Raw genomic sequence first — 27,968 nt, 5'->3', positions numbered from 1 at the left:
CTCAGTCGTATCCGACTCTAGCGACCCCATGGACTGCAGCCTTCCAGGCTCCTCTGTCCATGGGATTTTCCAGAAAAGAGTACTGGAGTGGGGTGCCATTGCCTTCTCTGAAGAAGGAATGAGGCAGGGGTTAATCCATACAACGTCAGTAGTGATAGGCAGTATGAAGGAAAATGAAACAGGGTTCTGGGAGAGTGAGTGATAAGGCAACTGCTATTTTCGACAGGGATCAGGAAAGGACTCTCTGTAAGGGACATTTGAACAGTGGCCAAATGAAGTGATAGGTAAACTGTGGGGTCTATTGAGACAGAGGTAGACATACTGGGAGTGGAAGCTGGAGACTAGTAAGAGGAGGGAAAGTCTAGTAAGACTTTAAAATGGATGATGGTACAGTTTATTGATAAAGAGACACAGGTGGATGATGCTAATAACAAGCAGTTATACACAGGAGCTGGTCTAGATGGAGAGGTGGCAGTTATCTGAAGGAAACCTCAAGGACATTTTCTAAAATTTCAATTCAGAGGCACCAGCTGAATGGTTTCCTTACCAAATTAAAAGGATCGGACTTTTCCACCTAAGGACATTCATTCTGGTTAACAGTAGAGCCTAAAATATTTCAATGAGCAACAAAAGGCTATTTTAGTGCTACTGAAAGAACTTTCTTGAAAGCTTTTCACAAACTTAAAAGCAGGAGTAAACTTTATGGGGAATAAAGCTTTATTTAATAAAAAGCATTATATTAATGCATTCCAAGTATTTTATAAATATATAAGCATTTTAAATTGACAAATATAACCTATCAAGTAAATTGAAAGGCAGAAAAACTGCCACAATTTAGTACAGGCAAACTAAAAATATTCCCAAATCAAAAGCCATGATAACCATTTTCAGAATTCCATCACTACTGTATAATCAGTCTCGTTTCCTGATTAGAATAATTAGGCCACCGTGATACTGTTTCTCATGTTTCATGCGCACGATTTTTTTGTAGTATACTGTAAATGCAACATTCACATTCATTTGCACTGTGGGGCTTGGAACTTAGAGATTAACTCTAAGTTTATGAATTTCAACAATATTATCTAACTTAAGCTGATTGATCTCTTTCTGGCTGAACCCAAGTTCTTTAAGAATCTCTTCAGTGTGTTCTCCTACAAAAGGATCCCTTTTAGTCGAAGGGAGAGCTGGGGTGTTGGACAGCAGAGGAGCAGGGCGGGGACTCACACGCTGCTCTGTATCAGTAATAAACGAGCCCCGATCTTTGCTGTGACCGTGATGGCTAACCTCTTCAAAAGTCAGCACAGGAGTCACGCACGCATCAGTGCCGTCAAAGATCTGACACCACTCTGCCTTTGTCTTCTTTGCAAAGATATCTGCAAATTTCTTCTTCATTTCTGGCCAATCCTTTATACTCATCTGATTGGGAAGTTCATCAGACTTTAGCCCAAGTCCTGAGAGAAAAGCAGAATTTCTTAAATCACCATGCTTTGGGTGCAGTAAATATAATCAGTGCAAATGAGTTTTGAACTCATCATACTTGCCCCAAGTGGGATATTATATAAGAATTCTCAAATGAGTCAAGAGAAGAAATTCACTCAATTTGAAGTTGGAGCCAAAGCTGGAGAAGGCAGTAGCGTAACGGGACTCAAAACAGACTTTCTAAGTCTTTGCAAGATCTTATTATTTACATTTCATCAAAAGCAGTCTATTTTTAATTGTCTAGTTTCCAGAAATCAACTTCTTCCCTCTGAGAAGTTTTTCCAAAAGAGACTTTGTCATGAAGTTATTATCTGCCATGTGTGTGCTCAGTCGCTAAGCTGTGTCTGACTCTTTTGTGATCCCCTGTAGCCCACAAGGCTCCTCTGTCCATGGGATTTCCCAGGCAAGAACACTGGAGTGGGCTGTCATTTTCTTCTCCAGGGGATCTTCCTGACCCAGGAATCAAACCCAAGTCTCCTGCATTGGCAGGCAGATTCTTTACCACTGAGTCACCTGGGAAGCCCAAAGATACATGCAAATTGTTCCGATGGCAAACATGACAGCAAGTTATCAGCCAGCCAATCAACAGAGGACACAGAGACTTTTTCTCTCTCAAGTACGAAGAGTTCTGAAGGGCCCCTCAACACAAGGACCAGAGAAGATGAAAGGATTTGCCAGGGAATATCACAAGAAGGATGGCTTCTCTAGTCCATGATTGATCTGTGCTCCCTTTATTGACTACAGGAACCCACCCCTGTAGATACACCCCAACTCCAGGGCTGATTAAATTATACCCAAAGGGCAACTTTGCCTTTGGGGTTTGGTGTAACTGTCATTTTTATTCCCTCTTGTATAAGAGGGTTTCTAAATTTAAATTATGCATAATATTTTGCATAAGTTTAGCCAAGTTAATCAAGCAATTCTCATTTTTTTCATCCTCTCCTTATCTACCATGTTGAAAAACAATGACCAATAATTGTAAGCTGCTCTGAAGATGCAGAAGTGCCTACAGAGATAAGAAGACAGGAATACTATAGGCTCTTCCTGGAGTTTTTAGGGATATAAGGATATAAGAACTCACATAATTCTGAACAGCTGTGAAAAAATACCTGTGCAAATACACTGTTCTCTGTAGCCACCTGTCCCATTCAAAACCAGGAAAGATATAAAGCCAGAGTTTCAGATTTACCACAGTAACCTATGAAGAAATATTTCTAAGGATGTCTTTCACTTTGCTTTCTTCTTCTTGATTGTCCCAAACTCTGTGATTAAGAAGCATATAAAATGAGCAGTTAGCCAAAGCACTTAAGTAGACCACAGCTAACTGCTGGAAACATAAATGCATGCTTTTATAAAGTTTTCTTTTTTTTTTTTTTTAATCAGAATGTGATCAGAATCATCAACTAGAACTGGAGCCAACAGTTCTCCAACAAACACTAAACTTAAGGTTACACAGGTTTTGTTAAGGTGCACAGGTCTGTACACCGGAATCAGTTCAGTTCAGTTCAGTCGCTCAGTTGTGTCCGACTCTTTCTAGAAATCAGAACACTTCTACCCCTGACTCTGACTCACCAGCTGTGTCAACACGGCTGCTATTTAAAAGGGTGAGGCTGAAGATATTCGGTATTGACAAAAAAGGATGTCTTTGCTATATTTTTAATTAAAAAATTATTAATTATAAACATATGGTTATGTATTTTACAAATTATATAAATATATAATGTATATAATTATATATATTATGAAAATTATATAATATACATATATTTATATTATACAAATTATAATATATTTATATTATATAGATTATTAAAAAATTTAATTGTGTCTGTATATGTACAGGGAAAATTATTAAAGGCCACATTCCAAACTTTCCTAAAGTAGAAGGACAAGGGAGAGTTTTTACCTATTACCTTATAAATTCTGTATTGTTTACACTTTTTTCATAAAAAATACATTATTTTGAATTTTTTCATTTTTTAAAATTGTGGTAAAATATACAAAGTATAAAATTGATCATTTTAGCCACTACTAAGAATACAGTACTGTTATTAAGTACATTCATATTGTTCTGGAACCATTACCACCATTCATCTCCAGAACTTTTCATCTTTCCAAATTGAAACTGTACCAGGTTCCCTGGTGGCTCAGACGGTAAAAAATCTGCCTGCAATGCAGGAGACCCAGGTTCAATTCCTGGGCTGGGAAGATCCCCTGGAGAAGGGAATGGCAACCCACTCCAATATTCTTGCATGAAGAATTTCATGGACAGAGAAGCCTGGCGGGCTACAGTCCATGGGGCTGCAAAGAGTTGGACACAACTGAGCAACTAACACTTTTACCCATTAAACACTAACACTCTATTCTCTGCTTCCCCCAGTCCCTGTTCAAATATCTGTTTAAGTTCCCACTTTTAATTCTTTTGGATATATAACCAGAAGTGGAATTGCTGGATCATATGGTAATTCTATGTTTAATTTTTTGAGGAGTTACCATATCATTTTCCACAATGGCTGTATAATTTTACATTCTTACCAGTAATGCATGGGGTTCCAATCTCTCCACATCCTCACCAACACTTATTTCCTGGCTTTCTTTTAATAATATTTTGAAATTTTAAAGCAACTTAAAAAAATTCTCTATTGCCTTTACTACAAGAATTTTATGTCATGAGAGTCTCAGTATTTTCAGATTTCTTTGCCCTGGAAAGCATTAGGAACATAGCACAGAGGAGTCTGACCCTTACAAAAACCTTGTGTATTTATGCTCAGACACTGAGAGCTAAATGAAGCTATGGTCTCAAAGATCTCAAAATGTACGGTGAAATAATAAATTAACACTAACTCAAAAAAATCATTACCGATGTGGGAGTTTGTCCACACCACTCCGTTCTATTGTTCTTCTAACTTACAGTTAAGTTAGGGAAGGTAATATAGTTGATCACAGAATGCATTCTGATGCTTACAAAAACCATCATTCCAGCAACATACAGACTACTCTGAGTAGCATTTTGCATCTGAAAAGCTATCAGACATAAAACTCCAAACTTAAAGCTGGAAGATAAATGTGCTGCAACACATGTGCTTGTCACGCCGCTTCAGCATATATTCTAAAACTTCTTAGAAACGAAATAATCTGTGAAGTGAACTTTAAATTCACATTTCACAGGGACAAGATAACTTCAGTCCAATTATCAGCCAGGGCAGAAGGGATCCCAAATTTTTCTGCTAACCTGTGGCAACATATCAGTAAGACAAGAATCTGCAGGAAAGGTGAACCGCAGAAGCATCAGGTGATGGTGATATACCCCAACTCTCACTTGCCGAAGTCTCTCTGTGCTCTGCTGACCCCGTTATTAAGTGCCAGGAGGGACACCTATCCACCAAGGAATAAAAACTGGTAGAACCAGCAGATCATTTCTAGGCGAGAACAGACTGTGGCCGTGCAACGGGCAAGATAAATACCCAACACTACTGAGCATGGGCTTCCCAGGCGGCACCAGTGGTGAAGAACCTGCCTGCCAGTGCAGGACACAGAAGAGAGCTGAGTTCAATCCCTGGGTTGGGAGGGCCCCCTGCAGAAGGGCATGAACCCACTCCAGGATTCTTGCCTGGAGAATCCCAGAGACAGAGGAGCCTGGCGGGCTATGGTCCATAGCATCACACAGAGTTGGACACAACTGAAGAGACTTAGCACAGCACTGAGTATGAAATGTAATAAGAACACTGAACGCCCACAAAAAGGATTATGATCTTTTTAATCTGAGCTATTTTATAGACCTTTTTTATAAAATTACTTGTCAATTTAAAAGATGGGGGAAGTGCCTCACAATATAATGATGACCATCATTAGGCTAATTATAAAGTGGGTATATACATATAATAAAAGACATCATGAACTTCAAAAGACCCCAAAATAGAGGCTGGAAAACATCCACAGAAAAGAGGTTCCTGAAAAGTTACTCACCCTTGATCAGCAGCTCATAGAACTGGGGCTCTATTGCTCCGACAGCCATGAATCCCCCGTCGGCTGTCCGGTAGGTTGTGTAGAAAGGAGCTCCACCATCTAATATGTTCTGTCCACGGGGCTGCTCCCACAATCCTATTTCTTGGGTTTTCCACAGAAAAGAACTTAGATATGCTGTTCCTTCCACCTTTGAAGAAACAGACTACAACGTGAATCCAGGTAATGCAACTATACAAATTACGACTGATTCCTACTTGGGTTTTAAAAAAGTTTGTATAAAAATGTTTATCTTAGAATATAGAAAGATTATACCTAATTATACAACTTCTTTGAATATTTCGAGAAAGTGAGTCAGGACAGGTTTATGATAGAGCTCCTGCACTATTCGGATCAGGGAATATTCTTCAGAAAAGACTTCAAGGAACTACTCCTGCTCTTCCTTTCAAATAAGACTGGCAGAATGTTGACAATTTTTGAAGCTAAGTGAGGCTAGCTTCACTAGTAAGCTTACTTCACCATTAGGAAGCTAATTATATATTCTCTTTACTATTATATATGTTAAAAATGGTCAGGATTAAAAAGCTGCAAATAAAAAGGTTTTTTAAAAATCTATCATCTGATCTCAATACTTATAAACACATACACACAAACACATGAAGCAGATCACATTTTAAAGGTAAATCGCATGACAGTTATATTTAGTTGATTCTAGTTTTGATACCAAGAGCAAGAAAAACAAATTTGAATATTTAACATATTTTAACTTTAATTATCACTAGAAAGTTACAGAATAAACATAACAATGTGGCTGGAAGGTGATAAAGATTTTCTGAGTACAGACAAACTAGTTTGGGAATGCCAGCTTCCCACTAGTCCTGAAATAAAAAGGATTCACATCTCCGGTATGATTGTCATGAGACTGGATGCACTGAGCTAACTAAAGAACACTTCCCTGTCCTTCTGGCACTCCAGGAAGAAGGCCAGCAAAGCACCCTTGTCTCTGAGGTTATTAACAGAAAGGCCCCATTCCAACTGTGAGCATGGGATTTCTCACAGATTCTGGCTATGAAACAAACACAAAATTTAACAACAGGCAAGAAGACTGCAGTGGGTTGCCATTTCCTCCTCCAGGGGATCTTCCCAACCCAGGGACTGAACCCTTGTCTCCAGGGTCTGCAGGTGGATTCTTTACCACTGTGCCAGTTGGGAAGCCCATCTTTAGATACGTCTCAGTTTTCCCTTTTAGCTTGAGGGAGCTCAGGAATACTGGAATCCATGGATCTGACATTTGCTGTCACCAAGTAGTGGAGTTTGTATAAGTGGCCTTTGGTGGTGCTGTCTTTTGACATGGGGTTACACAGATTTTACAGTCCCCACGTTTATACACACACACACAAACACACATATAGATACATCATACACACACATATATATACACACACATTTAATCTCTTTTATACATTGGATGTATACACTGGAGAAGGCAATGGCACCCCACTCCAGTACTCTTGCCTGGAAAATCCCATGGATGGAGGAGCCTGGTAGGCTGCAGTCCATGGAGTCACGAAGAGAGTCAGACACGACTGAGAGACTTCACTTTCACTTTTCACTTTCATGCATTGGAGAAGGAAATGGCAACCCACTCCAGTGTTCTTGCCTGGAGAATCCCAGGGACGGGGGAGCCTGGTGGGCTGCCGTCTATGGGGTCGCACAGAGTCGGACATGACTGAAGTGACTTAGCAGCATACACTGCATGTACTGATGAGACTATTGAAAAAAGATGTCCTGAAAGTGTTATGGGTCTATTTTGGCTCACTCAGGATACAAACAGGCTCTAATCTAACTCCACCTTTACTTGGCGCCATAGAAGGACACAGGACAAGACACAGTAATTATAATCCTTATCTCAACAGGCTACCGAGCACATACCTCTCTTCCCTCCTCATCCACATGCAGCGTGTGCTGCCACGGATGACAGCCCTTGAGGCAGGGAAACTGCAGCCTCAATTCCCCAACTTTTTATATTATTCTCATCACATAGGCCAATGGCCTGAATGCCAACATGCAGTCCCCCGGGTCAGAAGCGCTCCCTTAGGTCAGGAGTAAACACAGTAAAACAGACCCCACATGCCATGCTGTGTGCATTCTAAGCTACTTCAGTCCTGTCCGACATCCAGACTCTTTGTGACACAATGGATTATAGCCCACCAGGCTCCTTTGTCCATGAGGATTCTCCAGGCAAGCATACTGGACTATAGTACCATGCCCTCCCCCAGGGGATCTTTGCAACCCAGGGATTGAACCCAAGTCTCAGGCATCTCCTGTATTGGCAGGTGGGTTCTTTACCACTAGCGCCCCCTGGGAAGCCCTAACTCTACAGTTTCTAAGGGAACAGTCTGATGAAGAGATGACTCCAGGTCATCATGGGCAGGCCTAGGTCACAGATTCTGCTGCTAAAGTCATTTGGAAACTATTCATCTAAAAGAATAAGATATACGTCCCCTCCAATCAGCCTCCTCCTTCAGTGGTTCTCCCCAGGGTACCAGAGCCACCATCCACTGGGTCTTCTAAGTCAGAGATCAGGGAGCGATCCTTGATTCCTTCCTCTCCCTTCACTCCCAAATGTGAATCCTTAAATCCAGACCTAGTCTATCATTGACCATTTTAGTACTTGCCTTTCTCTCTCAGTCTTGTCTTCATCAAATCCACTCTCCAGCTTACCAGCAAAGATAGGTCCAAATGTAACCTGTATAGTGGCACCAGACTGGGCTCTCATCAACTAGCTGTGAGAACTCGGGCAAAGTTCTGAATGCACTGATGAGTCTGTTGAAAAAAGATGTCCTAACAGTTTTATGGGTCTATGCTTAGTTGCTCACTCATGTCCGACTCTTTGCAACCCCATGGACTATAGCCCACCAGGCTCCTCTGGCCATGGGATTTTTCAGACAAGAATACTGGAGTGAGTTGCCATTTCCTCCTCCAGGGGATCTTCCTGACCCAGGGATCAAACTCACATCTCCTATGTTTCCTGCACTGTAGGTGAATTCTTTACCTGCTGAGCCATCAGGGAAGCCCTGTTACGGGTCTAACTGGATTCAGTAAAAATGTGTCCCAGGAGAGGGGAATGGCAACCCACTCCAGTATTCTTGCCTGGAAAGTTGATGGACAAAAAAGCCTCATGGGCTGCAGTCCATGGGGGTCACACAACTGAGTGCACATGTGTGAGGGTTCTGGAGGGAGATGGGTTGGTAGCAATAAACAGGTAGAACTGGAAACAAACAAACAAACAATGTATTCCAAGTGAAATTGTTGTTTTGGGGATTAGGAGAAATCACATAGCAGAAGTGCCTAGGAGAACATGAAGCAAGTGCTCCGTGTGTGAGTGACGACACTGAAGCATCCTGACATTCGAATCTTCGCTACACAGTGCAGCAGGAAGGTCAGGACTGGTCCATTGTACTTGAGCATCATCAAGAATCTCCTCTTCCTGCTAAAGGAGACTTCCTGAGCCCAGTTTTGAATGAAGATCTCTTAAAAATCATATTCAAAGCACAAGACACAAGACGGGGAAAATCGCTGATACACAACGTAGTAATCAGGTGAGTCATGAACAGTTTAGAAAGTTGACTCCATAGACGATCAAAATATGACATTCTGACACATGTCAAACATACGAAGCTATTTTAAAGAGAAGGCTATCTTTGGTAACTTGGATTCAAATTTCAAATCTCAATTTATCTCCTGTCTTGTTCAAAAGAGGGTTTGAGGCAGCCATGTATCAACCTTAGGAACAAACGCTAGGCTTATCATTTCCCCCAGTTAACACTTACCATGCTTGCATCAATGACCTGACCTTTGCCAGAGCGTGTGCGTTCAAACAACGCCATAATGATGCCCATTGTACACATGAGGCCACCACCACTGAAATCAGCCAGGAGATTCAATGGGGCATATGGATTCTCACCACTTCTGCCAATTCTTGATAAAACACCTATACCATGAAAAAAAAAAAATGGAGGACCATTAAGGGTAAATTTAATGTGCATTTTAAATTTTTATTTATTTATTTTTGGCTGTGCTGGATCTTTGTTGCTCTCTCTGGTAGTATTGAGTGGAGGCTACTCTCTAATTGCGGTGCATGGGCTTCTCATTGCAGCGGCTTCTCCTGTTGCAGAGCACAGGCCCCAGGACACACAGGCTTCAGTAGCTGTGGTACATGGGCTCAGTCATTGCGGCTCTGGGGCTCTAGAACAACAGGCTCAACAGTAAGCCTGTACTTTACAGGCTTAGTTGCTCCATGGCATGTGGGATCTTCCTGGACCTGGGATCAAACCCCGTGTCTCCTGCATTAGCAGGCAGATTCTTTACCAATGAGCCATCCAGTGGTAAATGGGTCAAAAAGCCCATTTAATGTACACGTTAAATAAATACATAAACATCTTAGAAGGAAAATCAATCTCTTTAGCTACTGCTACTGCTAAGTCGCTTCAGTCGTCTCCGACTCTGTGCGACCCCATAGATGGCAGTCCACCAGGCTCCCCTGTCCCTGGGATTCTCCAGGCAAGAACACTGGAGTGGGCTGCCATTTCCTTCTCCAATGCATGAAGGTGAAAAGTGAAAGTGAAGTAGCTCCATCCTGTCTGACTCCGAGTGACCCCGTGGACTGCAGCCTACACTACGAGTTGTATGTAAAAATTAATATCTAATGCTTTTCTAAACCTAAACTTGTTTGGTATATTTATAAGATGGTTTTCCTTTCCTTGTTTTTTTTTAATGTCTTTATTTTCTTCAAAACTTTATTCCTACTAACATTTTCAGAATTCTATTGCTAAGTTTTTATTCACTGAGTTGTGGGGGCGGGGGGGGGGAAAGGTTGCTATCCACTTAGTTTATGACTTAACAATGGTATAAGGCACTTCCATTCTTATTAGAAAGAGATGCAAGAAAATAAACACAAGAAAAAGAAAAGGAATTACATTTTTAAATAGATGTGAAAAATCAACTCTCCACTCACTCTTTTCCTTAAACTTTAAATGTGTACACACAGAATAACTGAGACTTCTTTTACTCGGCAATATGATTCTTAGAAATCTAGAATTAGGTCATTCTAAGAGCTCCTTATTGCCAAATTCAGACTTAAGTTGAAGAAAGTAGGGAAAACCACTAGACCATTCAGGTATGACCTAAATAAAATCCCTTATGATTATACAATGGAAGTGAGAAATACATTTAAGGGACTAGATCTGATAGAGTGCCTGATGAACTATGGACGGAGGTTCATGACATTGTACAGGAGACAGGGATCAAGACCATCCCCATGGAAAAGAAATGCAAAAAGCAAAATGGCTGTCTGAGGAGGCCTTACAAATACGTATGAAAAGAAGAGAAGCAAAAAGCAAAGGAGAAAAGGAAAGATATAAGCATCTGAATGCAGAGTTCCAAAGAATAGCAAGGAGAGATAAGAAACCCTTCCTCAGTGATCAATGCAAAGAAATAGAGGAAAACAATGGAATGGGAAAGACTAGAGATCTCTACAAGAAAATTAGAGATATCAAGGGAACATTTAATTCAAAGATGGGCTCAATAAAGGACAGAAATGGTATGGACCTAACAGAAGCAGAAGATATTAAGAAGAGGTGGCAAGAATACACAGAAGAACTGTACAAAAAAGATCTTCATGACCCAGATAATCACAATGGTGTGATCACTCACCTAGAGCCAGACATCCGGGAATGTGAACTCAAGTGGGCCTTAGGAAGCATCACTACAAACAAAGCTGGTGGAGGTGATGGAATTCCAGTTGAGCTATTTCAAATCCTGAAAGCTGATGCTCTGAAAGTGCTGCACTCAATATGTCAGCAAATTTGGAAAACTCAGCAGTGGCCACAGGACTGGAAAAGATCAGTTTTCATTCCAATCCCAAAGAAAGGCAATGCCAAAGAATGCTCAAACTACCACACAATTGCACTCATCTCACACACTAATAAAGTAATGCTCAAAATTCTCCAAGCCAGGCTTCAGCAATACGTGAACTGTGAACTTCCTGATGTTCAAGCTGGTTTTAGAAAAGGCAGAGGAACCAGAGAGCAAATTGCCAACATCTGCTGGATCATCAAAAAAGCAAGAGAGTTCCAGAAAAACATCTATTTCTCCTTTATTGACTATGCCAAAGCCTTTGACTATGTGGATCACAAGAAACTGTGGAAAATTCTGAAAGAGATGGGAATGCCGGACCACCTGACCTGCCTCTTGAGAAACCGGTATACAGGTCAAGAAGCAACAGTTAGAACTGGACATGGAACAACAGACTGGTTCCAAATAGGAAAAGGAGTACATCAAGGCTGTATATTGTCACCCTGCTTATTTAACTTATATGCAGAGTACATCATGAGAAACGGGCTGGAAGAAGCACAAGCTGGAATCAAGATTGCCAGGAGAAATATCAATAATTTCAGATATGTAGATGACTCTACACTTACGGCAGAAAGTTAAAAGGAACTAAAAAGCTTCTTCATTAAAGTGAAAGAGGAGACTGACAAAGTTGGCTTAAAGCTCAACATTTGGAAAACTAAGATCATGGCATCTGGTCCCATCACTTCATGGCAAATAGATTGGAAAACAGTGGAAACAGTGTCAGACTTTATTTAGGGGGGCTCCAAAATCACTGCAGATGGTAATTGCAGCCATGAAATTAAAAGACACTTACTCCTTGGAAGGAAAGTTATGACCAACCTAGATAGCATATTCAAAAGCAGACACATTACTTTGCCAACAAAGGTCCATCTAGACAAGACTATGGTTTTTCCAGTGGTCACGTATAGATGTGAGAGTTGGACTGTGAAGAAAGCTGAGTGCTGAAGAATTGATGCTTTTGAACTGTGGTATTGGAGAAGACTCTTGAGAGTCCCTGGGATTGCAAGGAGATCCAACCAGTCCATCCTAAAGGAGATGAGTCCGGGTGTTCATTGGAAGGACTGATGCTGAAGCTGAAACTCCAATACTTTGGCCACCTCATGCGAAGAGTTGACTCACTAGAAAAGACCCTGATGCTGGGAGGGATTGGGGGCAGGAAGAGAAGGGGACCACAGAGGATGAGATGGTTGTATGCATCACCGACTTGATGGACATGAGTTTGAGTGGACTCCAGGAGTTGGGGATAGACAGGGAGGCCTGGTGTGCTGCAATTCATGGGGTCACAACGAGTCGGACACGACTGAGCGACTGAACTGAACTGAACTGAACTGAAGAGCTTCCCTGGTGGCTCAGAGGGTAAAGAACCTGCCTGCCATGCAGGAGACTCAGATTCTATCCCTAAGTCAGGAAGGGAATGGCAACCCACTCCAGTATTCTTGCCTGGAGAAGTCCATGGACAGAGGAGCCTGGTGGGATACAGTCCATGGAGTTACGAAGAGTTGGACATGACTGAGTGGTTAACACTTTCAAGATATGTTCGTACAGGCAAAAACCATGGGCTTTTTCTAGTATTCATAGAATTTCTAAAACCATGACTCAGTCAACAATTCACAATAAAGTAAGGGGGTACCAGATTGAAACTATTAATGTATCTTTGCAAACTACAGTGCAACCATTTCTACTACCAATAAGTCTCTTACTTCCTAGCAGGGGCTTGTTGGAGAATTCACTCCACAAACATAGTCAGTAAATGTTACTAGTGAGTGTATTACCCCTCCCTGTGTGTTAAGGCAGGGGTAAGTGAAAGTGTTAGTTGCTCGACTCTTTGCGACCCCAGGGACTGTAGACTGCCAGGCTCCTCTGTCCATGTATTCTCCAGGCAAGAATACTGGCCATGCCCTCCTCCAAGGGATATTCCAAACCCAGGGATCAAACCCATGTCTCCTGCATTGCAGGCAGATTCCTTACGATCGGAGTCATCAGAGGGAGGCTGACAATGACTGTTCCAAGACAAACCAATCTTTTTTAAAGAAGTACACGCTCTTTATTAATTCCAATAAATATTCCAAACTTCACCTTTAAAAAATTCTAATAAGTGTAACTGTAGATCTTGACTGGGGGGGAAAAAAGAGTGTAGAGAAATTGCTTTTTTTTCCAACATACCTGACAAAGCCAGATAGTTGATGTCATGTCCGGCTACCTTGGAGAACCTTCCTGACTGGCCGAATCCACTCAACCTGGCATAGATAAGCCTTGGGTTCTCCTTCTGCAGAACCTCTGGACCGAGCTGGAGTTTTTCCATTACCCCTTAAGAGAAAAGTTACATTTATTTTTTAAGGACAGCATGAATTGAAGATGGGTATAATCCCTTCTTTGTGGCAAATATAAAACAGCACTTTTTTGCAAGGAAAACTGGTAACATTTGTTGTGAGTTTATAATGAACGTATCGCTAGTAATTAAGAACCCAGACAGTGAAGCCCCCATGTCTGGAATGTGTGGCAGATCCCCCCACCCCAAGAATGCTATTTCCCTTCAGCACTGCCCTACATCCCTGCAGGCATACCCAAGCATCTTCAGAGTGGACATTCCATCCCTTCAGTCAGCCCCTTCAGAGTTTCCCCAGTTTGCTCCTAAGTAATTTATTAGAAATGGTCTGTTCTTTTGGAAGTTACTCTGGGTCTTTAGTTGATCAAAAATTCACTTTTGGAAGCTGCTTTTCCTTTCAGGACCTCTTTTATGTCTATGCCTGCATGGGTGCCTGCTATACTTATGCATGTATATATTCCAGCTTCCCAAACAGCTCAGTTGCTCCTCTGGCAGGATTCATGTCTCATCTGTTTCCACAGCCTCTAACATGCCCAGCAGTTCCTCTACAAAAAGGCTCAGTATAAATATCTGGTGGAAGAAGGGTTAGCAACAGCAGCATTTAATTGCTCTTAAGTTATCAGTGAGTACAGCTGACCCTTGAACAAGGTGAGTTTGAACTGTTTGGTTCCACTGACATGCAGTTTTTCAAAAGTAAATACTACAGTATTACATAGTCTGTGGTTGATGGATTCCGAGGAACTGTGGAGTGCCAGGAGCCGGCGAGAGACATTCCACTCGTGACAAAGGTCATGAGGAAGGAGGCTCGGCATACGCAAAGGCGGGATCGAGCCTCGGGAGTGCCCCCGGATATTCTCGAGCATCTACCCCCAAAAAACCAGAGTCTGCCTACTTTATTGCCTTGTGCTCTCACCTCTGACTTTACTGGGGGCTGTCCCCCACCACCATCTCGCTCTCTCTGTCAAAGAGTTAACTTACAGCTCCAATTAATAAAGTTCCTGGGCAATTAGGAGTGTTTAAATCCAAACCCCTCAGATGGCTCTCTAACTCGCCTGACAAGTTTACCCGGACACATACAGCTATGCATACGATTGTTTACAGTCTCCCAGCCTCGAAAGGCACGGGAAGCTTAAGATATTCAAATAGCTTAGAGCCTCTCAGAGAGTTAGAAACTGTCAGAATAAAACTAGTAAAAGATTTCATTGATGAGCCAATGTTTGTTGCCAAGTTTCCACATCCCCTGAATTGTATCCTTGAATGTGTATTAATTAATATAGTTGCTATGTAGAAAAAATAAGTAGTGGCCTTGGTGTTAGTAACTTTAGACCCTTAAGGTAGTAAATTCTTTCCTTTGTAAACCCATTACACATCCGCCCTATAGAATGCAATTTTATCTTCGAAAGATGGCGCCAAACCTTAAAATAATTACTCTTAGAGAAAATAAGTCTTTGTTGATAAGTCCTTGTCAAGAGTCATAAAATGTTAATAGGCCTTCTGGCCAGAAGATGATGTAAATCACCTAAACCATTTGTATACGATAAATTTGCAGGAAAGAAACCCTGGTTTTTGATAAGCATCAAAGACTGCTGACTTTGCATCCCCTATTATCCTCTATGTGTAACTTAGGGTATAAAAGCCCCTGTTGAAAATAAAGCTATGGGCCTTGCTCACCAATGCTTGGTCTCCCCATGTCATTCTTCCCTTTAACTTCCAGCTGAGTCTCCATCTGGAGCGCGGAACCCACCATGCTTACTATTATGCCTGGGCTTCTAAGATCCGACCGGGGAGGCCTCAGTGTCTCCTCTCCTTCGGGAGAACGGAAGGACGCCTGCGGCCTACGTAAGTGGTGCAAACTTTTGTCTTGAAGTTTTATTGGTCTCCCGCGTAAACCAAGCTACTCAGCTTCTTTTCTCCACTGAAATTTCCTACTGAGCTATCCTCATTCTATTATTCTTTATATCTCTGAATAAATAAATAAATAAATAGGTCGCCTACTCCGTCTCCCCTTCGAATACCCTGGATCAGCCGGGGCTGGACCTCGGCAGTGGAGGACCACTGTAACTAAAGTACAGATTAGCCCTGGTTTGTTCAAGGGTCAATCAATATTTATTCTGCTAAAGCCGGGGAACCTAAGGAGTCCTGGGGTTAAAGATATAAAATTAGATAATAAAACTCACTGAATTTGTCTCCACAAAGCTATGATAAGTTACAAAAGGATTCTATTCCTAGACTGGTGGTTACCAAGGGTGAAGGATAGGAGAGGGATGAATTGGGAGCTTGGGATTAGCAGATGCAAACAAGTATATACAGAATGGATAAACAATAAGGTTCTACTATATAGCATAGGAAGCTCTATTTAATATCCTGTGATAAACCTGTGATAAATGGAAAATATGAAAAAGAACATATATGTAACTCAGTGGCTCTGCTGTACAGCAGTAATTAACACAACATTGTAAATCAACCATACTTCAATTAAAAATAAACTCTATTTCTCTAACTAGAAAGACATCAGCCTCAATCCACCCAACACCCCCTGCAGCTATATCTGTATTCATAGCTCCACCTCTCCCCTAATACTAAGACAAATGATTTACCCATGTGGAGCCTCCTTCAATTTCAAGTTGTGTATTATTAAATTATAATATAATCCTAATTACTAAATTATTATTGTTGTAATCTCAGATCTGAGGGTGGATTCATTCATACATTTAAATACACCTGGTGCCCGACATAGCCGATTCATTCCCCATTTACTGACTTCCAGCTATATACCAAATGGGATTTGTACTTGAGCAAGAGCAGGTGTCTGAGCAAAGATCAAAGTGGTGCTAGACCCAAACATCAGCTTTAAAAGGCTGTTACAACTGTTATCAACGAAGCTGCAGCAGGCGTGCAAAGAATCCAGAAGTCACAGAAAGGAGGAAGAATGAGGGGACTGATGATAATTGAAAGCTGGTGGTGGAAAAGGAAGATTTGGGAGCCTAGACAAAGGTAGGAGTTTTTCATTCAGGCGACTGGGTGGACATTGGTTCTATTCACTGAAATGATAAAGAAAGAGGAGAGGACATTTTAGTAGGGAAGACGTGGGGCTCAGTTTGGAATATGTGGAAGCTGCAGTGCCCAGGAGATGGTCAGATAGAACTGGGCAGAACTTGCCTATTCTGGAAGTCTGTGGCTCTAAAAGAAGGGGGCACAGTTATAGACTTGGCCATCACCTGCCTATAAAAAATAAAAACAAGAGAAATGGATAAGGGTTGCAAGAAGCAGAGTGTAAAGGAAATTGAGCAGAAGCTGGAACCTGAACACCAGCATTTAAGGCAGCAGGTGTTCGCCTGGCTTTACCCCGGTACACCAAGTTCCAAAATTTAGCAAAGTTTGACTATGAACCTACATGCAGTTTTCCAGGGAGAGAATCTATGGCTTTCGTTTGTTTCTCATAGGGTTCATGACCTTCACGTAATTAAGAAACGCAAATACAAAACAGTAACTAAAAGAAGGGGGGAACTTGGGAAGGAGTCATATAGAGGTATAAGAAAAGTGAGGACAACAGCATTATCTCGGACTCCAAGAGTGGAAGATCGTCTCAGGGGGCGAACGATCAGCAACATCAAATGCAACAGCAAGGTCTAGAAAGTAGGGACGGAAAGGGTTCGGGTGGCAACAGGGCAAAGGTACGCGGGGTGCAGCCCCAAACGGTCGGGCGCGGCGACCTCCCTTCTGCGGGGACCGTCCCCTCTCTGGCCCCGCGTAGGGGCAGGAGGCTCACCAGGGCGGAAAGGTTCCAGCATCACGTCCGCCCGGGCGCACAGGCGCCGCAGCACCGCCGCTCCCCGCGGCTGCTTCAGGTCCACCACCAGCGAGCGCTTGCCTCGGGCCAACCGGCTCGGGTCGCTGCGGGTGCCGGGTCGGTCCACACGCACCACCTGCGCCCCGAAGTCCGCCAGGACCATACCGCAGAAGGGAACCGGGGCCAGGCCGGCGAGTTCCACGACTGTGATGCCCCTAAGCGCCATGGGCCCAGCGTCTCCTTCCCAAACCGAAGAAGCAGCAGCTGCCTAAACTTCGGTTTCTACAGCCCAGCGTCAGCCCTGGGCGCAGGCTCCCTCCCTCGTGGCCCCGCCCCCACGCATCTGCGCGCAGCCGCAGAGCCTGCGAAATAGTGCGTCTTCGGACCGCCTCCAGATCTGGGCTTTAGTGGCCTGAGGTGGCTTAGATTTTAAAACACTGCTGCTGCTGCTGCTAAATCGCAAACTTTAGGGGATCCTAAATTGTGCCCTAGGGGTTGACCTGGGGGTATGGGGATGGGGGTGGGGCCCATGGCTGGTCCTGGATGTTTCAGGATGGTTTTTCCCAGCCGCTGTGCTCTATGGACCCGTTTATACCTCTCTGCCCTTGAAAAACATGAAAAATACATAAATATTTAAGAATAATGTTAAAGTGTTGTTTTTAGTTTCTCAGCTCTCTGGGGTTAGTATCCTGTGTTTTTGCAGCCTGAGTTTCCTCCCTTTCACACCGAGGGAGTGACTGTAGTCCCATGACTGTAGGAAGGAAGGCACTCTTCTTTCCTGAGCTGGTTAGGCTCACGAGCTCACCTTTAGCAATAACTACAATGGACCCTTCGTTTAGTGACATGGCAGGCAATGTGCCAGTTATGATTATTCACCACCCACAAAAAGCTTGTGTGCTATCATGGAATATAAAAAGCACATATGAGCAGGTGGTGCTCATCAGAGACAAATCTGAGAAGTTTTAAAATATTTTTAATTTGTTACCCGCCATTTCTACAATAATAGTTTGGAGTTTTTAATTTCAGTGCATTTTAAAAGTACAATAAAATATGAACAAATAGCCCCACTCCTTGCAGTTTGGAGTCTCCAAGAGCTAGGGAGAGACTTTTATAGAGAAAAGTTGAGGCAAGGAAATTACTCATTGACTAGATGTAATTGCCTAGTTGACTGTTTGGATTTGTTTCGTACTTTGATTTCTGGACTCTCAGACCAGGTTAGATTCAGCTTGCTTACAGAGGATGCCAGGGCATGAGAGCCACATCACTCTAATGGCTTTCTTGTTTAATTAGCACCTATTTGTCCCCTCTAGCCCTTTGTTCAAGCATACATTTTCTAACCCAGCCCTCTTTTATTTTGATTTTGAGAAACGTAAAAGATAAATGTATAAAAAATACTCTAGCAAACACCCATAGATAGAGGTACTATTATTTCATAGTGACCCCCAGTCTAAAAAATAAGCAGTACAGATAGTGCTTAAGCTAACACCCATGATTAGAGTCACATGAATCAGATATCTTACCAGCATTAAGCTTTACTAATAAGGTCAAAGATGCAGATCGTAGAGATAGTCTCAGAAAAAGCTGAGGTCCTGGAAATCTCACTTGACACTGCAGGCCCTTCCTTCCTGCATGGGCAACATACTCTCTGTTACTGATCTCGAGAGATAGCCGTGAATGGTCCTGAAGAGAGATCTTAGCTCCCTGCCTAGGAATTGAACGTGGGTAGTCTGGACGAAAACCAGGACTCCTAGCCACCAGATCATCAAGGCGTTAGAGGCCAGAAGCAGCGGCCCTGACTCTTTCCCCCATTTGAAAGTGAGAATGCTTCAAAAGAGGCAAAAACTGTGAAAACAAGTACAAAGTTTATTATAAGAGACACAGCAGAGCATGTGGGAGAACGTTCAGAGAAACAATTTATTTATTTAAGACTGAAGCTGGAAAGCCAGGTGGCGCAACGGTAAAGGATCTGCCTGCCAATGCAGGAGACACAAGAGAGATGTGGGTTCGATCCATGAGCCAGGAAGATCCTCTGTAGTAGGAAATGGCAACCCACTCCAGTATTCTTTGAAAAATCCCACGCTCAGAGGAGCCTGGAGGGCTACAGCTCTTGGGGTTGCAAAGAGTTGGAGAGAAATGAGCACACACACAGGCAGAGATACAGACCCAGAGAGAAAGGGTATGGGCCTCCTCTCTCCTGACACATGCAGTAGTGAAGTGATTGAAATCAATTATATAGGACAGTTCTTGCAGGTCTTTGTTTACCTTTGGCCAGTTTTCTCTTTTCTTTTTTTCACACTTGACTGGTCCTAGGACCCTCTCCAAGATGGGTGCACAACTCTTTGTTAAGATGGATCCCACCATGTAGGACTATGGGTGCATGTCCACTCATTATGGGGTAGTAGCCCCTCCCTTTTTGACCTCCAAGGAGTCTGCCTGTGCATGTGCAGACAGGGAAGTTCTCCCTGACCTCAAGAGTGGTCATCTTATCTCTTTACTTCTACAGAGCTCAGCTTCTGCCATTAGCTTTGTCCTTGGACAAAAATTCAATTTTACTCCATTTGATAAATAGCAGCTATCCAGTCTTAGGGCCCATCAGTTTTCTACCTTAATACAAGCTGAATTGTGTCTCTTTAAAATTCATATATTTAAGTTCTAACCCCAGTACTGTGACTGTATTTGGAGACAGAGCCTGTAGAGGTAATTAAGACAAAAAAGAGGTCATTTGTGTGGGACCTAATCCAATAGGACTGGTGTCCTTATAAGAAAAGATTAGGAAAACAAGGACCAAGGGACGACCGTGTGAAGACACAGCATAAGGCAGCCCTCTGCAAGCCAAGAAGAGAAGCTTCAAAAGAAAGCCTTTCTGTTGACCCATGATCTTGGACTTTTAGCTGTCAAAACTGTGAGGAAATTAATTTCTGTTTTTTAAGCCACCCAGTCTGTTATTTTTTTCTGGAATTCCTTGCAAATTAATATATTCTCGGATCCATGGTTACAGATCAGGATCTAATGAGGTCGCTACTGAGGTTCTCAGGTCACCAAACAGACTATTTTCTATTCCAGAAAGTTACTTAGCCATGGAACCATGTTTCCTAAATTCTTGGTTTATTTAGCATAATCAAAGAAGATCCAACCAGTCCATCCTAAAGGAGACCAGTCCTGGGTGTTCATTGGAAGGACTGATGCTAAAGCCGAAACTCCAATACTTTGGCCACCTCATGCGAAGAGTTGACTCATTGGAAAAGACTCTGATGCTGGGAGGGATTGGGGGCAGGAGGAGATGGGGACAACAAAGGATGAGATGGCTGGATGGCATCACTGACTCGATGCACATGAGTTTGGGTGAACTCTGGGAGTTGGTGATGAACAGGGAAGCCTGGCGTGCTGCAATTTATGGGGTCACAAAGAGTCAGACATGACTGAGAAACTGAACTGAACTGAACTGAAACAATCTTGTGGCCAGGAATAACCATTAAGTCTATTCAATAAGTAAATTCTCTCAAGCCTGGTGTGTTGCAGTTCGTGAGGTCACAAAGAGTCGAACAGGACTTAGCACCTGAACAACCAACTTCCTCTTAGCAAATATGATTAATTTCTTTACCTACAGTTCAGTGGAGTCATGTGCCCTTTTGTTTGGCCTCCCAGGGCTTCCCTGTACTAAACAGAGTAAATAGATCAAAAGTCAGCTGCTTTCAACTCTTTCCAAAGCTTAAGTCTCCTTTAATGCTCACCTGCAGCTACCTAGCATTGCTCCTGTTCACCTCACTGTTCAAGGCACAAGCACTCCCATGATTTTGACATATGGTCCACATATGAATGCTATAGCTATATTATTTATATATGATAATTTGTGGTTTTAATTTTCACAAACAATGTTACATTGCACCCACTTTTCTGAATTTACTTTTGCACTCCATATTGTGTTAACTGGTCTCCCCATTTCTATTCTTTCCTATTAGATCAACAGAGATTCTTGGCTTGAATACAAAAGAATTCACTGGAAGTCTGTGAAATAAAACTCATGTAAGTGTGTGAGAAAGCTGAATTCAGGCAACTGACAGGACTCAGGCTGCTGGAATCATGTTCAAGGTCACAGTGTGGAAGACTGATTAGGATAGAAATCTGCATAGTTTCCACACACCTCTGCCCATCTCTGAGGGATTCACATGAACCTGAGTCTGAGTCAGAAGGATAGAGGTACTAAATTGAAGAGTCTCCCACTGACACATAGGATGGGATCATTAAATTAAAACCATGACCATGGTGGATTGTGTTGACTGAAAAAAAAAAAAAAAAAACAGACGATGTGAGAGACGCGAGTTAAGCTTTATTTGGGGGCAAAATAAGGACTGCAGCCTGGGAGACAGCACCTCAGATAGCTCTGAGAGACTGCTCCAAAGAAGTAGTCTGGGAAGGTCAACATGTAAGATTTTGGTGAAGGGGTAGTTCAATGAAGTTAAGCACTTACATTACAAAAGTTTTCTGCTAGTCATAAGGACATGATGACCTAGATATGAAGAAATGCAGAGATTGGGATTATGAAATCAGTCCCTGTAAATATTTGGCTGTTTGAAGACCTCTTCCGCTAGCCTCCTTGGAACACACAGTGTCTCCTTTTCCACACTGAATTCACCCCAGGGGATGCTGAAAGTTGGCAGCTGCAGCAGCACACAGCTCAATAGCCACGGGGCACCTGGCAAATGTCCTTACTGTCGTTACAGTCAGTCAGCCAGCTCAGTCGCTCATTTGTGTCTGACTTTCCATGACGCAATGGACCACAGCATGCCAGGCCTCCCTGTCCATCAGCAACTCCCAGAGTCTACTCAAACTCATCTCCATTTTGTCATGATGCCATCCAACCATCTCGTCCTCTGTCATCCCCTTCTCCTCCTGCCTTCAGTCTATCCCAGCTTCAGGGTCTTTTCAAATGAGTCAGCTCTTAGCATCAAATGGCCAAAGTATTGGAGTTTCAGTTTCAACATCAGTCCTTCCAATGAATACTCAGGACTGATCTCTTTTAGGATGGACTGGTTGGATCTCCTTGCAGTCCAAGGGACTCTCAAGAGTCTTCTCCAACACCACAGTTCAAAAGCATCAATTCTTCAGCTCTCAGCTTTCATTATAGTCCAACTTTCACATCCATACATGACTACTGGAAAAACCATAGCCTTGACGAGATGGACCTTTGTTGGCAAAGTAATGTCTCTGCTTTTCAATATGCTGTCTAGGTTGGTCATAACTTTCCTTCCAAGTAAGTAAGTGTCTTTTAATTGCATGGCTGCAGTCACCATCTGCAGTGATTTTGGAGCTCCAAGATCAGCCACTGTTTCCCCATCTATTTCCCATGAAGTGATGGGACCAGATGCCATGATCCTAGTTTTCTGAATGTTGAGCTTTAAGCCAACTTTTTCACTCTCCTCTTTCACTTTCATCAAGAGGCTTTTGAGTTCCTCTTCACTTTCTGCCATAAGGGTGGTGTCATTTGCATATCTGAGGTTATTGGTATTTCTCCTGGCAATCTTGATTCCAGCTTGTGCTTCTTCCAGCCCAGCGTTTCTTATGATGTACTCTGCATATAAGTTAAATAAGCAGGGTGACAATATACAGCCTTGACGTACTCCTTTTCCTATTTGGAACCAGTCGGTTGTTCCATGTCCACTTCTAACTGTTGCTTCCTGACCTGCATATAGGTTTCTCAAGAGGCAGGTCAGGTGGTCTGGTATTCCCATCTCTTTCAGAATTTTCCACAGTTGATTGTGATCCACACAGTCAAAGGCTTTGGAATAGTCAATAAAACAGAAGAAGATGTTTTTCTGGAACTCTCTTGCTCTTTTGATGATCCACCAGATGTTGGCAATTTGCTCTCTGGTTCCTCTGCCTTTTCTAAAACCAGCTTGAACATCTGGAAGTTTACAGTTCACGTGTTGTTGAAGCCTGGCTTGGATAATTTTGAGCATTACTTTACTAGCGTGTGAGATGAGTGCAATTGTGCGGTAGTTTGAGCATTCTTTGGCATTGCCTTTCTTTGGGATTGGAATGAAAACTGATCTTTTCCAGTCCTGTGGCCACTGCTGAGTTTTCCAATTTGCTGACATATTAAGTGCAGCACTTTCACAGCATCATCTTTTAGGATTTGAAATAGCTCAACTGGAATTCCAACACCTGCACTAGCTTTGTTCATAGTGATGCTTCCTAAGGCCCACTTGAGTTCACATTCCCGGATGTCTGGCTCTAGGTGAGTGATCACACCGTTGTGATTATCTGGGTCATGAAGATCTTTTTTGTACAGTTCTTCTGTGTATTCTTGCCACCTCTTCTTAATATCTTTTGCTTCTGTTAGGTCCATACCATTTCTGTCCTTTATCGAGCCCATCTTTGCATGAAATGTTCCCTTGGTATCTCTAATTTTCTTGAAGAGATCTCTAGTCTTTCCTATTCTATTGTTTTCCTCTATTTCTTTGCACTGATCACTGAGGAAAACTGTATCTCTCCTTGCTATTTTTTGGAACTCTGCCTGCAAATGGGTATATCTTTCCTTTTCTCCTTTGCTTTTGGCTTCTCTTCTTTTCACAGCTATTTGTAAGGCCTCTCCAGACAGCCATTTTGCTCTTTTGCATTTCTTGGGGATGGTCTTGATCCCTGTCTCTTGTACGATGTCATGCACTTCTGTCCATAGTTCATCAGGCACTCTTTCTATCAGATATAGTTCCTTAAATCTATTTCTCACTTCCACTGTACAATCATAAGGGATTTGATTTAGGTCATATCTGAATGGTCTAGTGGTTTTCCCTACTTTCTTCAATTTAAATCTGAATTTGGCAATAAAGAGTTCATGATCTGAGCCACAATCAGCTCCCAGTCTTGTTTTTGCTGACTGTATAGAGCTTCTCCATCTTTGGCTGCAAAGAATGTAATCAATCTGATTTCAGTGTTGGCAATCTGGTGATGTCTATGTGTAGAGTCTTCTCTTGTGTTGTTGGGAGAGGGTGTTTGCTATGACCAGTGTGTTCTCTTGGCAAAACTCTATGAGCCTTTGCCCTACTGCATTCTGTACTCCATGGCCAAATTTGCCTGTTACTCCTACTTTGGATTCCACTCCCCTATAGTGAAAAGGGCATCTTTTTCGGATGTTAGTTCTAAAAGATCTTGTAGGTCTTCATAGAACATTCAACTTCAGCTTCTTCAGCATTACTGGTCGGGGCATAGACTTGGATTACTGTGATATTGAATGATTTGCCTTGGAAATGAACAGAGATCATTCTGTTGTTTTTGAGATTGCATCCAAGTACTGCATTTCAGACTGTTTTGTTGACTATTTTGGCTACTCCATTTCTTCTAAGGGATTCTTGCCCACAGTAGTAGATATAATGGTCATCTGAGTTAAATTCACCCATTCCAGTCCATTTTAGTTCACTGATTCCTAAAATGTTGACGTTCACTCTTGCCATCTCCTGTTTGACCACTTCCAATTTGCCTTGATTCATGGACCTAACATTCCAGGTTCCTATGCAATATTGCCCTTTACAGCATCGGACCTTGCTTCTATCACCAGCCACATCCACAACTGGGTGTTGTTTTTGCTTTGGCTCTGTCTCTTCTTTCTTTCTGGAATTATTTCTCCACTGATCTCCAGTAGCATATTGGGCACCTACTGACCTGGGGAGTTCATCTTTCAGTGTCCTATCTTTTTGCCTTTTCATACTGTTCATGGGGTTCTCAAGGCAGGAATACTGAAGTGGTTTGCCATTCCCTTTTCCAATGGACCATGTTTTGTTAGAACTCTCCACTAAGACCCGTCAGTCTTGGGTGGCCCTACACAGCTTGGCTTAGTTTCATTGAATTAGATAAGGCTGTGGTCCATGTGATTAGATTGGCTAGTTTCTGTGATTGTGGTTTCAATTGGGAGACCTTGGGGATACCTAATTCTAGCTTGGGGATCCCAGGAGGTGGACTTGCCTCAATCTGCCTAGGGATCTGGTCCCTGGGAGGTTGTCACACCTCAGCCTGCTCTGGGATCCACTAGCTCAGGGTCCTAGGAGGTTGACCTGTCTTGAACTACCTAGGGATCTGGTCCCTGGGAGGTTGTCATGCCTCGACCTGCCCAGGGACCCAATTCTCGGGAGGCCGACATGCCTTGACCTACCCGGGGATTCAATCTCCAGGAGGCTGTCATGCCTCAACCTGCCTGGGGAATCTGCACTCTGACCAGGGGACTCCTGACTGTCAGGTTGCAACAGTACTGGGTAGGATAAGCTTAAGAAAGACTTGCCCTTAAGGAAGTCCACCCATGGAAATAGAAGGAAGCCTATTACTTATGGGACTATGCCCTATCTCAGAAATAACTCAGTAGCCCAACAAGAACCTCACTGACTTTCTTGAAAGCCTTAAAGTGGCCCTCCAAAAGTTTACCAATCTGGACTTAGACTCTTATGAGGGACAGGTGATTTTAATGGACAAATTCCTGTCCCAACATGCATCACACACCTGAATAAAGTTACAACGGCTATAGCAGCAGGGCCCTGCTCCATCTTTAGATGAGATGGCCCAGACAGCCACCAATACCTCTTATAACAGAGAACAGGAGAGAGAGGCCAAGGCCCAGGAAACAGAGAGAAGGAAAGAGACAATGCAAGCCCAGATGCTGGCCGCCCTCCAAGGAAGCCCTATGGCAAATCCCGAGTCCTTGAGGGACAAGGCACGAGGCAAATGCCTAATCTGTAGACAGACGGGACAATGGGCCAAAGAGTGTCCAAACTGTGACAAGTCTCCTAAAACAGCTTGCTACAAATGTAATCAAATGGGACATTGGGCAGCACTCTGCCCCTGGGATCCAAGAGCCTCAAGGTCAAGCATTAAGCCTACCCTCATGATGGTTCAACAGGACTGAAGTGGCCCACTATAGCCAGCCCGCCTGTCACAGATAACCATCAAGGGGCTGGAGCCAAGGGTGCAACTGGATGTGGCAGGTAGGTCTGAGAATTTCTTGATTGACACAGGCTGCTACTTACTCTATCTTGACCTCCTGCTCCTTCTCCTCTCAAACCTGTACCATTTTGGGTGCTACAGGAAAAACAATTACAAAAACACTCACCTGAGCACTTTGTTGCTGGGGTGGACAAATACTTTCCCACCAGTTTCTGATGGTCCCTGAGTGTCCTACTCCCTTATTGGGAAAAGATCTCTCCCTGCCTTTGAAATCTTGCAGCTATTGCAGTCCTGATAGAAGATGTTTTAAAACTCTCCCTTGAGGGCAAACTATTTTTACTAGCCACCAAGTGAAACAACTCCTGAATCAGAGAGGCCATTTATGGATGTCTGGTCAAAGGATCCTCAGATATCAAGTAGTGCTGATGGAAAATCCAGGCCTCACTATATCCCCTTGTGAGGTTCTTAACCCAGCTACCTTCCTACCTACCCCCGAGGGCTCTCTCCCCTTTCACTCTTGCCTAGAAACCTTGGACCACTGGACAAAACCCTGAGAGGGATTGTCGGAAGATACTCTGACTAATCCTGAGGAAATCTGGTACACTGATGGAAGCAGCTTTGTCTTGGATGGGAAAAGTACAGCCGGATATACAATAGTCTCTAATTTTGAGACCATAGAGGCTAAACCTTTGCTACTAGGTACTTCAGCCCAACTGGCTGAGCTCATAGCCCTGACTTGAGCTTTAGAGCTGGGAAAAGGAAAAGAAGTAGCCATTTACACTGACTCCAAGTCTGCCTTTCTGGTGCTATATGCACATGTTGCTATTTGGAAAGAAAGAGGCCACTTGACCACCCAAGGGTCCCCGATCAAGTATGGTGATCAAATCCTTAGACTCTTAGAGACAGTCCATCTGCCTGCTGAGATTTCAGTCTCCCACTGTAAAGGACAGCAAAAAGAGAGCATGGAAGTGGCATGAGGGAACCAAACAGCTGATCAGGCAGCTAAGAGAGCAGCATTACAGAACAATGACCTAATAAGCATTGCCACCTTAGTGCCACAGACTAATTTGCCAGAAACTCCTTCATATACTGAAGGTGAGATTCTTAAAGCTAAGAGTGAGGGCTTTCAAGAGAATCATATGGGGTGGTTCCAAAAGGAGAGACTCCTTTTTATGCCTGGGGCCATCTAGTGGAAAGTTGGTTAATTCTTTACATGCCACCACTCATTTAGAGGAGAAGGCCCTCCGAAGATTACTAGAAAGGTCTTTCAAAGGAACAGGCCTCCAAACAACTACAAGGCAAGAAGTCTCCTCTTCTCCTACTTGCCAATTAAACAACTCCCAAGGAGCTCAAAAACTCCAGCTGGCCCAGCCCATCCAACAGTGTGGGACCTACCCAGGAGAGGACTGGCAGATGGGCTTCACCCAGATGCCAGTTTCTCAAGGGTATGAATACCTCCTAGTCATGATATATACATTCACAGGATGTATGGAAGGTTTTCCCACTGGACTGAGAAGGCTGAGGAGGTGGTAAAAATATTGCTCCATGAAATCATTCTGAGATTTGGTC

The 27,968-nt window shown here is 43.0% G+C and overlaps 1 protein-coding gene and 1 long non-coding RNA gene across 4 annotated transcripts; one reads left to right on the top strand and one right to left on the bottom strand.

Annotated features, from left to right (window-relative positions):
• Positions 1–694: 694 nt before the first annotated feature.
• On the bottom strand, positions 695–17,814 carry AMACR (alpha-methylacyl-CoA racemase). Of its 3 annotated transcripts, none has more exons than XM_025270647.3 (5): positions 17,454–17,810; positions 13,522–13,665; positions 9,276–9,436; positions 5,446–5,647; positions 695–1,451 (listed from the first exon to the last, which is right to left on the bottom strand). In XM_025270647.3, the coding sequence occupies exons 1-5, from the start codon at positions 17,698–17,700 to the stop codon at positions 1,042–1,044; spliced, it is 1,164 nt and encodes a 387-aa protein (XP_025126432.2). In that variant the 5' UTR covers positions 17,701–17,810; the 3' UTR covers positions 695–1,041. The 3 variants fall into 3 exon arrangements, with proteins under 3 accessions (XP_025126432.2, XP_006071948.3, XP_044788585.1); XM_006071886.4 differs by having other exon boundaries at positions 5,446–5,632; positions 17,454–17,807; XM_044932650.2 differs by lacking the exon at positions 13,522–13,665 and having other exon boundaries at positions 17,454–17,814.
• On the top strand, positions 16,552–26,572 carry LOC112580634. Its single transcript, XR_003104968.2, has 3 exons — positions 16,552–16,678; positions 21,434–21,497; positions 26,356–26,572. It is a non-coding gene; the product is annotated as an uncharacterized LOC112580634 (long non-coding RNA).
• The last annotated feature ends 1,396 nt before the right edge of the window (positions 26,573–27,968 follow it).

This window comes from Bubalus bubalis, chromosome 19 (genome assembly GCF_019923935.1).
Source record: "Bubalus bubalis isolate 160015118507 breed Murrah chromosome 19, NDDB_SH_1, whole genome shotgun sequence".
NCBI lineage: Eukaryota > Metazoa > Chordata > Mammalia > Artiodactyla > Bovidae > Bubalus > Bubalus bubalis.
This window is presented reverse-complemented; position numbering and strand designations above follow the sequence as displayed.

What these genes read in the sequence shown, in the direction of transcription:
- AMACR (XM_025270647.3), bottom strand. Translation starts at nt 17,700, where the DNA reads ATGGCGCTTAGGGGCATCACAGTCGTGGAACTCGCCGGCCTGGCCCCG. An exon ending in AGGTCATTGATGCAAGCATG is followed by an intron (nt 5,648 to 9,275) that starts GTAAGTGTTAAC and finishes TTCACGTTGTAG; the next exon opens with TCTGTTTCTTCAAAGGTGGA. An exon ending in CTATGAGCTGCTGATCAAGG is followed by an intron (nt 1,452 to 5,445) that starts GTGAGTAACTTT and finishes CTTTTCTCTCAG; the next exon opens with GACTTGGGCTAAAGTCTGAT.